The 12,005-nt window shown below is 44.8% G+C and overlaps 1 protein-coding gene across 2 annotated transcripts; it reads left to right on the top strand.

The window, feature by feature from the left end:
• LOC143956272 (uncharacterized) lies at positions 1-8,260 on the top strand. 2 transcript variants are annotated; one of them, XM_077466481.1, is made up of 5 exons: positions 1-61; positions 3,477-3,596; positions 3,712-4,113; positions 6,304-6,594; positions 6,685-8,260. In XM_077466481.1, exons 3-5 carry the CDS (start codon positions 4,029-4,031, stop codon positions 7,908-7,910), a joined length of 1,602 nt encoding a protein of 533 aa, XP_077322607.1. In that variant the 5' UTR covers positions 1-61; positions 3,477-3,596; positions 3,712-4,028; the 3' UTR covers positions 7,911-8,260. The 2 variants fall into 2 exon arrangements, with proteins under 2 accessions (XP_077322607.1, XP_077322606.1); XM_077466480.1 differs by having other exon boundaries at positions 6,304-8,260.
• Positions 8,261-12,005: the final 3,745 nt, after the last annotated feature.

The following is a 12,005-nucleotide window of genomic DNA, read 5'->3' as shown; positions in this document are numbered from 1 at the left end:
GGTGAAAGGTGAGTCGGGAGGAAGTAGAAAGGAGACATTGCTGGAACTGGCAGTAGAGGAGGTAATAAGATATTGTTTTATATTTACACCCAGTAACCCCCCCCTGTAATGTCCGTCCTCTTCCTCCATAGTCACTCTTTTTTCTCCAGCAGGTTATATACACATATACTAATATTTACACAGATACATCCTAAATATAGAGCCATATATCCAACTGTCCATCCAGAGCCTCTGGTTTATAGACCAGATACATCCTAAATATAGAGCCATTTATCCAACTGTCCATCCAGAGCCTCTGGTTTATAGACCGGATACATCCTAAATACAGAGCCATTTATCCAACTGTCCTTCAAGAGCCTCTGGTTTATAGACCAGATACATCCTAAATATAGAGCCATTTATCCAACTGTCCATCCAGAGCCTCTGGTTTATAGACCGGATACATCCTAAATATAGAGCCATTTATCCAACTGTCCATCCAGAGCCTCTGGTTTATAGACCAGATACACCCTAAATATAGAGCCATTTATCCAACTGTCCATCCAGAGCCTCTGGTTTATAGACCAGATACATCCTAAATATAGAGCCATTTATCCAACTGTCCATCCAGAGCCTCTGGTTTATAGACCAGATACATCCTAAATATAGAGCCATTTATCCAACTGTCCATCCAGAGCCTCTGGTTTATAGACTGGATACATCCTAAATAAGGATGAGCTCAGGTGTGTTCACATGGACCACGTGCAGAGCCCGTCAGGAAGTCGGCGCAGTGCTGCGCTAATCACAGGCAGTAAGAAATTTCCCGATCTCTGCAGCCGCACTTCGGGGCAATGTCTCGCTGCCTGTGATTAGCGCAGTGTTGCGCCGACTTCCTGGCGGGCTCTGCACGTGCTAGCTATGGGCCCTGGCTTCTGAGGGGGGCTCTATTCTTGGGATGTGTGTTTCTGGAGACACAGACTCGAATCTGAAGCAAAAACACTCCACGGGTCCCCAAGGGCACACACCTCCTAATAATATAGTCCTCAAAAAAGCCAGAGCCTGTAGTCAGTAGGAAGAGGCTAGTCTGCAGTCCCCACCAAATGCCCCTGTCCCAGTTGGGTCTGTCACATTCTCCCTACACAAGTCGTCAGCTCTTCCTGTCCTCTCCCTTCACAAGCTCCAACGCACTGACAATAAAGCTTCTGTGAAGCTTGCTGATCTCAACACTAGAGGTCGCCTGATATGGGTTTTTCTCTGGCTGATGCCGATATTTCGAATTCGTGTCGGCCGATTATTTATTTTTATTTTTTTTGGGTCAATATGTTAGGCCGATTTTTAATTTTTTTTCCTTCTTCCCCCCCCCCCCTTCATCTCATAAAATCTAACAGACACCTTTCCCACTGGGGCATTTTTCAGGCGCTTTTGGGCTAAAAAATAGCGCCTGCAAAACGGCTCCCCTGCAGTCTTTGTGGAAGCCCCGAGTGCTGTCACACTGAGGCGATGCGCTGGCAGGATGTTAAAAAAAGTCCTGCAAGCAGCACGTTTGAAGTGGTGTATACCGCTCCTCCACCACTCCGGCCCATTGAAATGAATGGGCACCACTGCCGAAGCGCCTGCAATGCGCTTTGGCAGCGGCACTTCACGGGCGCATTTAATCCCTTCCTCAACCGCTAGCTGGGTTATAAGTGCACCGCTAGCAGCCGAATAGCGCCGCTAAAATGAAGGTAAAATGCCGCTAAAATGAAGGTAAAATGCCGCTAAAATTAGCAGCGTTTTATTTTCAACGCCTGCCCGCTCCAGTGTGAAGGCAGCCTTAAGTAATAAGTGATGTAACTGACAATTGCGCCATCGTGCGACGTGGCTCCCAAACAAAATTGACATCCTTTTTTTCCCACAAATAGAGCTCTTTTGGTGGTATTTGATCACCCCTGCGGTTTTTATTTTTTGCGCTATAAACAAAAATAGAGCGACAATTTTGAAAAAAACGCATTATTTTTTACTTTTTGTTATAATAAATATCCCCCAAAAATATATTTTTAAAAAAGATTTTTTTCCCTCAGTTTAGGCTGATCCGTATTCTTCTACATATTTTTGGGGAAAAAAAATCGCAATTAGTGATTATTGATTGCTTTGCGCAAAAGTTATAGCGTTTACAAAATAGGGGATAGTTTTATGCCATTTTTATTAATAATTTTTTTTTTTACTAGTAATGGCGGCGATCAGCGATTTTTATTGTGACTGCGACATTATGGGGGACACATCGGACATTTTTGACACATTTTTGGGACTGATTGTCATTTATACAGCATTCAATGCTATACAAATGCATTGATTCCTGTGTAAATGACACTGGCAGCGAAGGGGTTAATCGGGGGGGCAGTGTAGGGGTTAAGTGTTCCTAGGGGCGTGTTACTAACTGTAGGGGGCTGGACTTTGTGTTAGTTAACACTGATCTCTGCTCCAATCATGTGGAGCAGAGATCAGCGTCACTTGTTGCTAGGCAGAACGGGGAGATGCTGTTTACAATGGCCTCTCCCCGTTCAGCCGCCCTGTGAGACGATCGCGGCACCCGCGACCGGACTCACGGGGGTCCCGACCGGCGCGTAAATGGCACACGATGTAAATGGCACACGATGGCAGGGTGGCATATAAAAATGGACGTACCTGTACGCCAATATGCCTGCCCGTGTCATTCTACTGATGTACATCGGCGTGCACCGGTTGGGAAGTGGTTAAATGGTTAAACTGAAAACTCCTACAAACAGAGCTCAGTTCATTCATAAGTGTAAACATTGTATCTCTTTGCTCTTTTCTTGGCAGACTGCCCAGAGAGAAGGAAAGTCGCTTCACTGAAGTCTTCAGGTAACTTGCATTGACTTTTATTACAGAAGTCGCAAGTCGCGCTGAAGATATATCGGCCTTTCTATCAGCACAATCAGCTGATGCCAATTAATTAAAAAATGCCAAATATTGGCCGATATATATCGGTCGACCTCTACTCAACACCCCCAATATTGTCCCTTCTAAGCCTGCTGACCATGGGTCCAGTCAAAGCACTGCAGTATGGTTTAAAACAATTCACTTGGGTGAATGCAGACAAAAGAATTGCCAGAAATGTCAATTCCTACAAAAACTTGCCACAAGTCCAAACTTCATTCTGGTTGTCCATCCTTGTGTTATCATTACCACCGATCAAACCACAGAAGCTTCCAAAATGATATTTGTGAGCTTGGCTCTCAGGAAGATTTCAGATTTCCCTTCACTTCCAGTCTGACTATCATCACCTGGACAGGAAGTGGAGGGAGATCTTCCTTGTGAACACTAAAGTTTCCCACACTGTCCAAACCTAAAATAAAATAATTGGGCTAGAGTTAGCCTTAAAATTGAATGTCTGATTTGTCTTTAGTTGTTCTAATAAACAAGACCTAGAATATGGTAATACAAGTACTATGGAGGAATGCTGTTCAGATAATTCCCAGTTCATTATCTGTCTACAGAGAGGAGCCTCCTGTTTAGATTACATGACTACATCAACGAGGATGGACATAGACCTAAGTCCAATGACCAAGGGGATATTAGACCTCACCCTGGAGATCATCTTTCTGTTGACCGGAGAGGTGAGGAGGATTCTGGGAGGGTCACATAACATTGTTTTTATCTCTATGAATAAAACACAAACCTTAATGGAGAGGTGAGTTGGGTTCTGAAACTCTTTTTTGATGTATAACACAGAACTGCACCGTCGTTTTAAATACTTTGCCTGAGAATAATAAAAAAGGGAGAAGTTACCACATGTTCCCAAAACTTGAGGAAAGACAGAGTCCCATCACGGTACCTCCACTTCCATTCCTGACCCCTGAGAGAACCAACAAGAAGAAGATTCTAGAAGTCACCAAGAAGATGATGGAGCTGCTGACAGGAGAGGTGAGCAGTGCCGGGAATTCTGGGACATTATCCAGTAACAGACAAGGGATGTGTCTGGATGGTGACTGTATCATTGTGTGTGTCAGGTTCCTATAAGGTGTCAGGATGTCACTGTCTATTTCTCCATGGAGGAGTGGGAGTATTTAGAAGGACACAAAGATCTCTACAAGGACATCAAGATGGAGGATCAGCCGCCCCTCACATCACCGGGTAAGAGGAGATTTTATTACGCCTAGATAGTGTTTAAATGAAGAAAGTATTCTTATATCAATGTAGCACAGCCCACGTAGGAGCTGCAAATGAACAGGGATCCTCCACTCCTGCACAACCAGGCACACTGAATCATCACAGGCACTTAAAGTCAGTAACTTTGTTTTTGTTGTTGATTAGGGGGTTAACAACTTGGATAGGGAGTTTATGGGATGCCCACTTGACGGTAACAATATCTTATATACAGACCCCTCTTCAGCTTTCCTCCTGCACACACTTCTGCTGATCCACTCCTGATGGAACTGACCGACTCCTTGTCTACTCATTCTGCTCTCTCTTTGCTCTCGTGCCTCAAGGAAAGCTTCCTCACTCGTGTCTTTGACAGGATCCTTCCAGCAACTGAGCCTTGGCCCAAGGCAGGACATCTCCCCTCCCCCCAGACTAGGGGGCACCCCTCAGGGCCACCGACCGCCTCCTCAACACTGCATCTCCATCTTCCACTCGACTGCCCCTGCTTGCATAGCCCATGTCTATTTATGAGTTTATCTCAGTCCCCTGCCAGCCCACTACTGACCTCATACATATGCATGGCAGCTCCTCCTCCTAACACCTCTAATTCTAGAAGATTCTCCAACCTTCCAGACAGCAGGGGGAGGCACCAGAGAACTGCCAAGATGAGTCATTCCTGAACTCCAATAACCGGAGCAATTTATAGACTCAAATTTACAGCATGAGTCAGGGTATGGTTTGCCTATTCTAGGGTGCTACATCAATTTCAGTATATAATTTCAGGTATTTAGGGCTGGGAAGTGCAGTATGTACATTTAGAGCAGTATGTGCCCAGAAGGCAAGCAGTCTGCGTTCCAGGCAATTGGTCCCTGGGCATATGTTGCCTAAAGTGGAAGTACCACTGAGTGCACCACCCAGCCTTCCCATTCATTCATAAACTGAGGCATAGTAAACACAGTTTATTATGCCCCAGCTTTGAGTGAAAAAAAACCGGAGTCAGTGATTGGTACGGATCACTGACTGGCAAATGACACATTTACTGGCTCCTTCCCTGTTCTGCATCCTGACAGTATCCCCCCATGGCAGCCAGTGGGAGGGGGATACCAGGGTAGCACACAGAGGCCCGAGGAAGCAGGACAGGTATAGGGAGGTGGAAGCCACGGCATGTGGAGGAACCGATGCCCTCCATTTCCCTCCTGCAGCTGCTGAATGTCAGCAGTAGGGAGAGAAAGAGAAGGGGGCATTCAGCAGCTACATGGAGGGATCTGTTCCTCTATATGTCACGTCGCCCTCCTATCCAGTAGTACAGGGGGGCCGGGTCACAATGGCGACCCCTGTACATAAGCCCCTGGTTCAGACCTAGCTAGACAAGCCCATTTCTTCCATGCTCCCTCAGTCAGTGTTAGTACTTCACAGAGACAAACCTTAGGAAAGTCATTGACTTCTTACACTTCAAAAGACTGGAAAAACATCCTCTGGGCTGCAATTAGCTGAAGTAAAATTGCGTTGGATTCATATTGTGTTTCTTATTGAAGAATTAAGCTGCCTGTGGATGGTGCCAAGTCAGCAGGTGACGATAGTGTCCGGACTGACAGGGTCTAAGGAGGTATGTCAATGCATAAAGCAACATTTAAAAACAGAACACATTCATTTAGTGTAGCCCAAAACAATGAAAATAGTAACAATTGAATGCCCCCCAAAACCTGAGTCAGTTAGATCAGCATGTGAATAGATGGGTGCAAGACAGACAGGATCAGCTTGCCAGGCTCCAGTAGACTTCAACAAAATGGTGGCTAACTGCACACAGACACCGGACTCCCTGTTGCATAAATGTGAACGAGATGGGTAAAAGGTGGTTTCAGCTCCTGTTCTTCACCCGTAGAGAACTCTACTGATGCGTTTCGCCCTTTCCGGGGCTTAATCGTAGAGGCTACCACCACTGAATAAAGACTTCTTTCTGTGCAGGCTACAAGTGTCATTGGTTGCTAAGATGCAAGTGTGTGCACAGCATCATTGGTTGCTAGTTATCCAAAGTGCTATAGTTGGTTTAGGTCAATTGTACTTACGTTGATTTATGTTTTAAACATAGCATTGTACGTTGTACAGTATATTATTATTTTATGACTACATATACGATTGTGTCTGCACAATAACTTTGATTATAACATTGCTTTCTAACAGATGGCCACCATGTCCAGAACACTTCAGGGGAAGATCTTCTTTTATCTCCAGATTGTAATGCAGAAAATGATGACATTGCACAATGTTCTCCAGCAGTAAATCCCATTACACCAACTATACACAGACCTTACCATTTGGGGACATCTATGGATCCCTCTAAACCTGAAGAATCTTCTGATCAGTCATATACTGTTCCTTCAGACATCCATTTCAGTTTTCGCAATTCAGATACATCAACCGTTCCCCCTATTCCCAAGGAATTTTCTGGTCAATCACATACTGCTACATCAGGTATTCATCTGAGACCTCAACGTTCAGGTAGATCAACTAAGCCCTTGAATCCTGAAGCATCTTCTGACCCATCACTTACTGTTATATCAGGTATTCATCTGAGATCTCAAAGTTCTGGTGGAGCATCCGATCCCTCAAAACCTGAAGCATCTTATGACCCATCACATACTGTTATATCAGGTATTCATCTGAGATCTCAAAGTTCTGGTGGAGCATCCGATCCCTCAAAACCTGAAGCATCTTCTGACCTATCACATACTGTTATATCAGGTATTCATCTGAGATCTCAAAGTTCTGGTGGAGCATCTGATCCCTCAAATCCTGACGTTTCCTCTGACCTATCACATACTGTTATATCAGGTATTCATCTGACATCTCAAAGTTCAGGTAGAGCATCCGATCCCTCAAATCCTGAAGTATCTTCTGACCCATCACATACTGTTATAGCAGATAAAAATCTGAGATCTAAAAGTTCACTTGGAGCATCCGATCTCTCAAATCCTGAAGTATCTTCTGACCCATCACTTACTATTATATCAGGTATTCATCTGAGATCTCAAAGTTCACTTGGAGCATCCGATCCCTCAAATCCTGAAGCATCTTCTGATCCATCACATACTGTTATATCAGATATTCAGTTGAGATTTCAAAGTTCAGATACATTAATAGATCCCTCAAATCCTGAAAAACCTTCTGGCCAACCACATACTATTATGTCGGACATCCATTCTGGTTCTCACATTGCAGAGGGATCAACAGCCACATCTAATCCCATGGAATCTTCTCTAAGCCATGAAGGAATTTGCATCGGGGAGAGTATATACTCCTGTTTGGGATGTGGGAAATCTTTTAAGACGAAATCTGAACTTCATACACATCTTCGATCCCACACCAGTGTGACCTTCTCGTGTTTACAGTGCGGGATATCTTTCACTGACGAAAGCGAACATCTAATCCACCAGAGGCTTCATACAGGTCGGAATCCTTATTCATGCTCTGAGTGCGGGAAATACTTCACTAGGAAAGCGGACCTCGTTTTGCACCAGAGGATTCACACGGGTGTGTATCCTTATTCATGTTCAGAGTGCGAGAGAGGTTTTATGGAGAAAAAAAACCTTCTTAAACACAAGAGAACTCACTCGGGCAAGCATCCATTTTCTTGCTCAAACTGTGGGAAAGGTTTCTTCGAGAAAGGAGACCTTACTATACATAAGAGAGTTCATACGGGGGAGTACCCTTTTTCGTGTTCAAGGTGCGCAATATCTTTTACGAGAATAGGATATCTCATTAGACATCAGAAAACACACACCTGCTGATACTGCGGACCAATCTACGGGGATAGTCTACAGGATGCTTCATTCAGTCCATGGCACAACTGTATGATATAAAAAAAATTTTTTTAAACAGAACATTTCAAAAAAATATATATAAAATGTGTCTTGTTTACTTTTATTTCTCATGTACTTGTGATATTTGATGTCTACAGTTCTTGGCAATCTTCCCGCACACCTTGGGGGTTGTAGAAATTCCTCTTTTGAATACTTCACAAATGCATTGTAGACAACCTATAAACGCCGCTGCTTTTCCTTTCCAGACCAATGAGGTGGTAGATTATAAATTTAATCTCAATTCACCATGACAGCAAACAGACTCCCCCCTTACAGGGCCGGAACAAGAGGTGGGCAGGAGGGGCTGCTGCTCTGGGCACTGGGGTATCATGTGACGTGGGGTGGGGGATTTGTGTTGGAAGGGGGGAATTTGTGGGGCGACGGGGTAAGTATTGCTCTAGGAGGGGAAATTTGGGGGGGGCTGTTAAGAGTGGTGATTTAGGGGGACTTGTGTTGGTAGGGGGGATGAGGGGAAGACGATTTGTGCTAGGAGGGGTGGATTTGAGGGGGCATGTTAAGAGTGGGGATTTGTGTTGGATGGGGGAAAAAGATTTGTGATAGGCTGGGGGATTTGTGCTGGGGGGGGGAGAGAATGTGTACTAGAAAAGGTACATTTTTGGGGTAGAGGATCTGTGCTTGGAGGAGTACATTATTTTTGGGGGGGGGGGGGCATTTGAGCTGGGAGAATTTGGGGGATGAGAGGGCAAATATGTGTGTTGAGAGGGGGTATTTCAGCAGGGGGTGGATCTGTACTTGGGGAGGGGGTATTTATGCTTAGGGGGAAAGCATGCAGATTAGTGCTCAGTGTTTTTGTGGGGAAATTTTTGCTGACAGATAATGTTCATACATCTTTGGGAAAGGGGGGGCGCAGTTTGGCATGTTCCCCCCTGGGCTCTAGATGACCTTGTACTGGCATTGCCCCCATATTATTGCATGGGAAACAGATACCAAGCGAACCATAGATTTAGAGCACAGCCATACCTGGACTACTACTACTGAAATACAGATGCCGCACACTCCTGGTTAGGTTGCTAGGACGTTAGGCAAATTTAGTTCTTTTTGGCTCCTCTGTAGTCAGCAAAGCAGCTGTCAATTTGTTTTTGCTGCTCTGCTTCTCACAGATTGCTGGTTTGATTGCTCTACCCTGTCTTCCAGGGGCTTCTGGAATGTACTGTAGAGGATTGGGCAAGGCAAATCTCAGCGCTGAATTTATTATGCTCCAACCAATCCCTGTGGAGGTGTGCCCAGAAGGTGGCATGAGAGGCATATAAATTGAGATTTAGAGCAGCAGGGTCCTTCTTCCTGTTGGAGGGAATCCACCCATCTAAGGGGGGGGGGGGGCATCCTCACAGCTATCCTGGTTCCAGCAGCCATTCACCAAGATTCCAGTCGTGGCATTTTTGACTCCCAGTGTGAATAAGGCCTTTTAAATTTTATATAATCTTGATAGCAAAAATATTAATATGAACAGGAAAAACATGCAAAATTCTGACTTTGATTTGTCTTTCTAAAAAAAAATTGCCCGGCATTTACACAGATGTCGCAAAAAAAAAAATTCTATTCATCTTTTATGATCATCAGCTCCATCTACTGGCCACAATGCAGTATTTTCCTGATTGCGATTTTTCAGGAAAATCCTGCAATAAGGAGCTGACAGTCATAGGAAATAGAGGATGACAGTTCACAATGTGACGGATTGGGTTTTGTTAGTGCCAAAACTGGGATGTATTAGAGCGGAGACCGCGAGCTGGGCTTTCTCGGCCACATCAGTGCCTGACCTCACAAATGCACTTCTGGAAGAATGGTCAAACATTCCCATAGACACACTCCTAAACCTTGTGGACGGCCTTCCCAGAAGAGTTGAAGCTGTTATAGATGCAAAGGGTGGGCCAACTCAATGTTGAACCCTACAGACTAAGACTGGGATGTCATTAAAGTTCATGTGCGTGTAAAGGTGATATAGTATATGTCTTCCCATGCAGGGGGTTCTCACCATCAATGCAATAAACATAACATTCAGCCTCCTGGCTCTCTTGTTGCAGCTTTACTGCTCCGAATATACTGCTTTGGTCCTCCTAACCATCAAACATGTCCCAACACTCGTGCACAGATACTGTATCTCAGCTCTGCGCGTTTCCTCGCAGTTCCCTAGCTTCTCTATCCCTCCTTGACTCTCTTTCAGGCTCGGGCCTAGGTCTGTCCTGACCTGGACAGTATGGTGCAGACCAGCACCTCTCACGTCTTCCTTCACACACTGACTTGCTCGGATGGGTGAGGCTTTGAGCGCTATCTCTGGCTCTCATATGAAGCCAGCACACACCTGTGCCATTAGTGTGCTCGCTTCTTAAAGATTCTGGCGTAAACCACCATTTTACACAGTGGCATGGGGTCACCCTGGTACAATGCATAATACACGTATTACAGGGATAATTTGAATCATCATAAAATGTCTGTCGAGATATTTTGTGCCCTGAATTTCAACAGTCATCATAGGGTATGCTATGTATAACCATACTAAGGTTAAATTGATAACCAATTATAGTGACACGTCCTGTGCAGATTTATTCTATGTCTCCAGCAAAAAGCAGTTCTTACAGTGAAAAGGCCACCAAAGGAGAATTATTAAAGTGGGACGACTAAAAGATGAAGCTCCACACCAATTGTTGAGAGACTATGCAAATTTATTCAAAAATGAGAAACTGAAAAGACAAGCCAACATTCCAAAGGGGCCCCCTTCATCAGAGTACTGGTGGGAATAGGTGTGGTCTCAGGCTTGGAATGGTTAACAGTTAGTACTATTAAAGTAGTTGTTTGAGGTAGGCTCAAGGAGTTGATTAAGCCTGCCGCCCTTTCCTGGACAGCCAGGCGCCATGCTAGTAAAAATGTTTGCTTTTTTAGGATGGGTTCACCCGTGCTGCGGCCACAACTCACAGCAGGGGAGGGGTCTGGTGCATCCCTGTTCACCAGTTCAGGTGGCGATCAGGTCCAAACTTCTGCCTGAATTTGCATTTGGAACCGAAGACGCACAGGACCCTTTCCAAATGCGGTGCCGCATCCGTCCTGGACATGTGTGAAGTGACTCCTTTGAAAGCCGGTTACACTCTCCTGTCATGCGAAATAGAAGCAGGGAAACCTGCATACAATTCACATACATGTGAACCTGGCCTAATTTGGGATTGGAACCCATGCTGGTTTTTTTTTGCATGGGAATCCCTCCAACATATCAACCCCACACAAAGAAATAAAGAAAGGGTTCACGAGCCCCCCCCCCCATTACATATGGGAATCCTACACAAGAAAAAAACAAATCATGGAGCCAAAATACACGCCCGACCTTTATCCGAGCATGCATCCCCCCTATTGAACCATACCAGGCGACATATCCTCAATGTGTAAATGGTGCTTTTCCAGCGTGGAACCCCCGGTCAAAGCACCTTGTCCCCATATTGATGAGGACAAGAGACTTTTGCCTCCATCTCTAGCACAGTGGGTGTTGGGGACTTGGGGCGGGGGAGTGGAATCTGGAAGCCCCCTTTGTGAATAAGTAAAGGGTACAGAATACACAAACACCAATGCCAAAGAACTTTATTTAAAAAAACAAATGACCCCTGAGGTAAATCCATGGCCAATCACGATGAACGAAGCCTGATGATCCATTAAGACAATCCACTCCCGAAGGACTCTTTGTCCCGACCTACTAATCTCCTTTTCTCAGAAATTGCAACAACATCTATGAACTCTACTAAATTAAAATAAATTAATTCAATTTTATTTACTCATTAATATTAGAATGATTTAATTTATAACCAACACATTACATGTTACCCATTTGTGGACCGCCCCTCCACAATGTACTGCGGACGGACAATGGCTAGTATTCTATACAGCCTAACATAGGAATGTGCCTCAACAAAACCTTCAATGTGAGGAAAAATGGTAGTTTTCATATTCTCCACAAGATGGTGATCCTCCTTATTGTAAGGGGACCACAGAAGCAGGAAGTGATGTCAGGTCCAAACAGGA

The sequence above is a fragment of the Lithobates pipiens genome, unplaced genomic scaffold (genome assembly GCF_037356315.1).
Source record: "Lithobates pipiens isolate NorthernLeopardFrog02 unplaced genomic scaffold, aLitPip1_a1.2 Scaffold_35, whole genome shotgun sequence".
Classification (NCBI taxonomy): domain Eukaryota; kingdom Metazoa; phylum Chordata; class Amphibia; order Anura; family Ranidae; genus Lithobates; species Lithobates pipiens.
Note: the sequence above shows the minus strand (reverse complement) of the source record. Positions and strands in the feature narration are given on the sequence as shown.

What these genes read in the sequence shown, in the direction of transcription:
- LOC143956272 (XM_077466480.1), top strand. Translation starts at nt 4,029, where the DNA reads ATGGAGGAGTGGGAGTATTTAGAAGGACACAAAGATCTCTACAAGGAC. An exon ending in GCCGCCCCTCACATCACCGG is followed by an intron (nt 4,114 to 6,303) that starts GTAAGAGGAGAT and finishes GCTTTCTAACAG; the next exon opens with ATGGCCACCATGTCCAGAAC.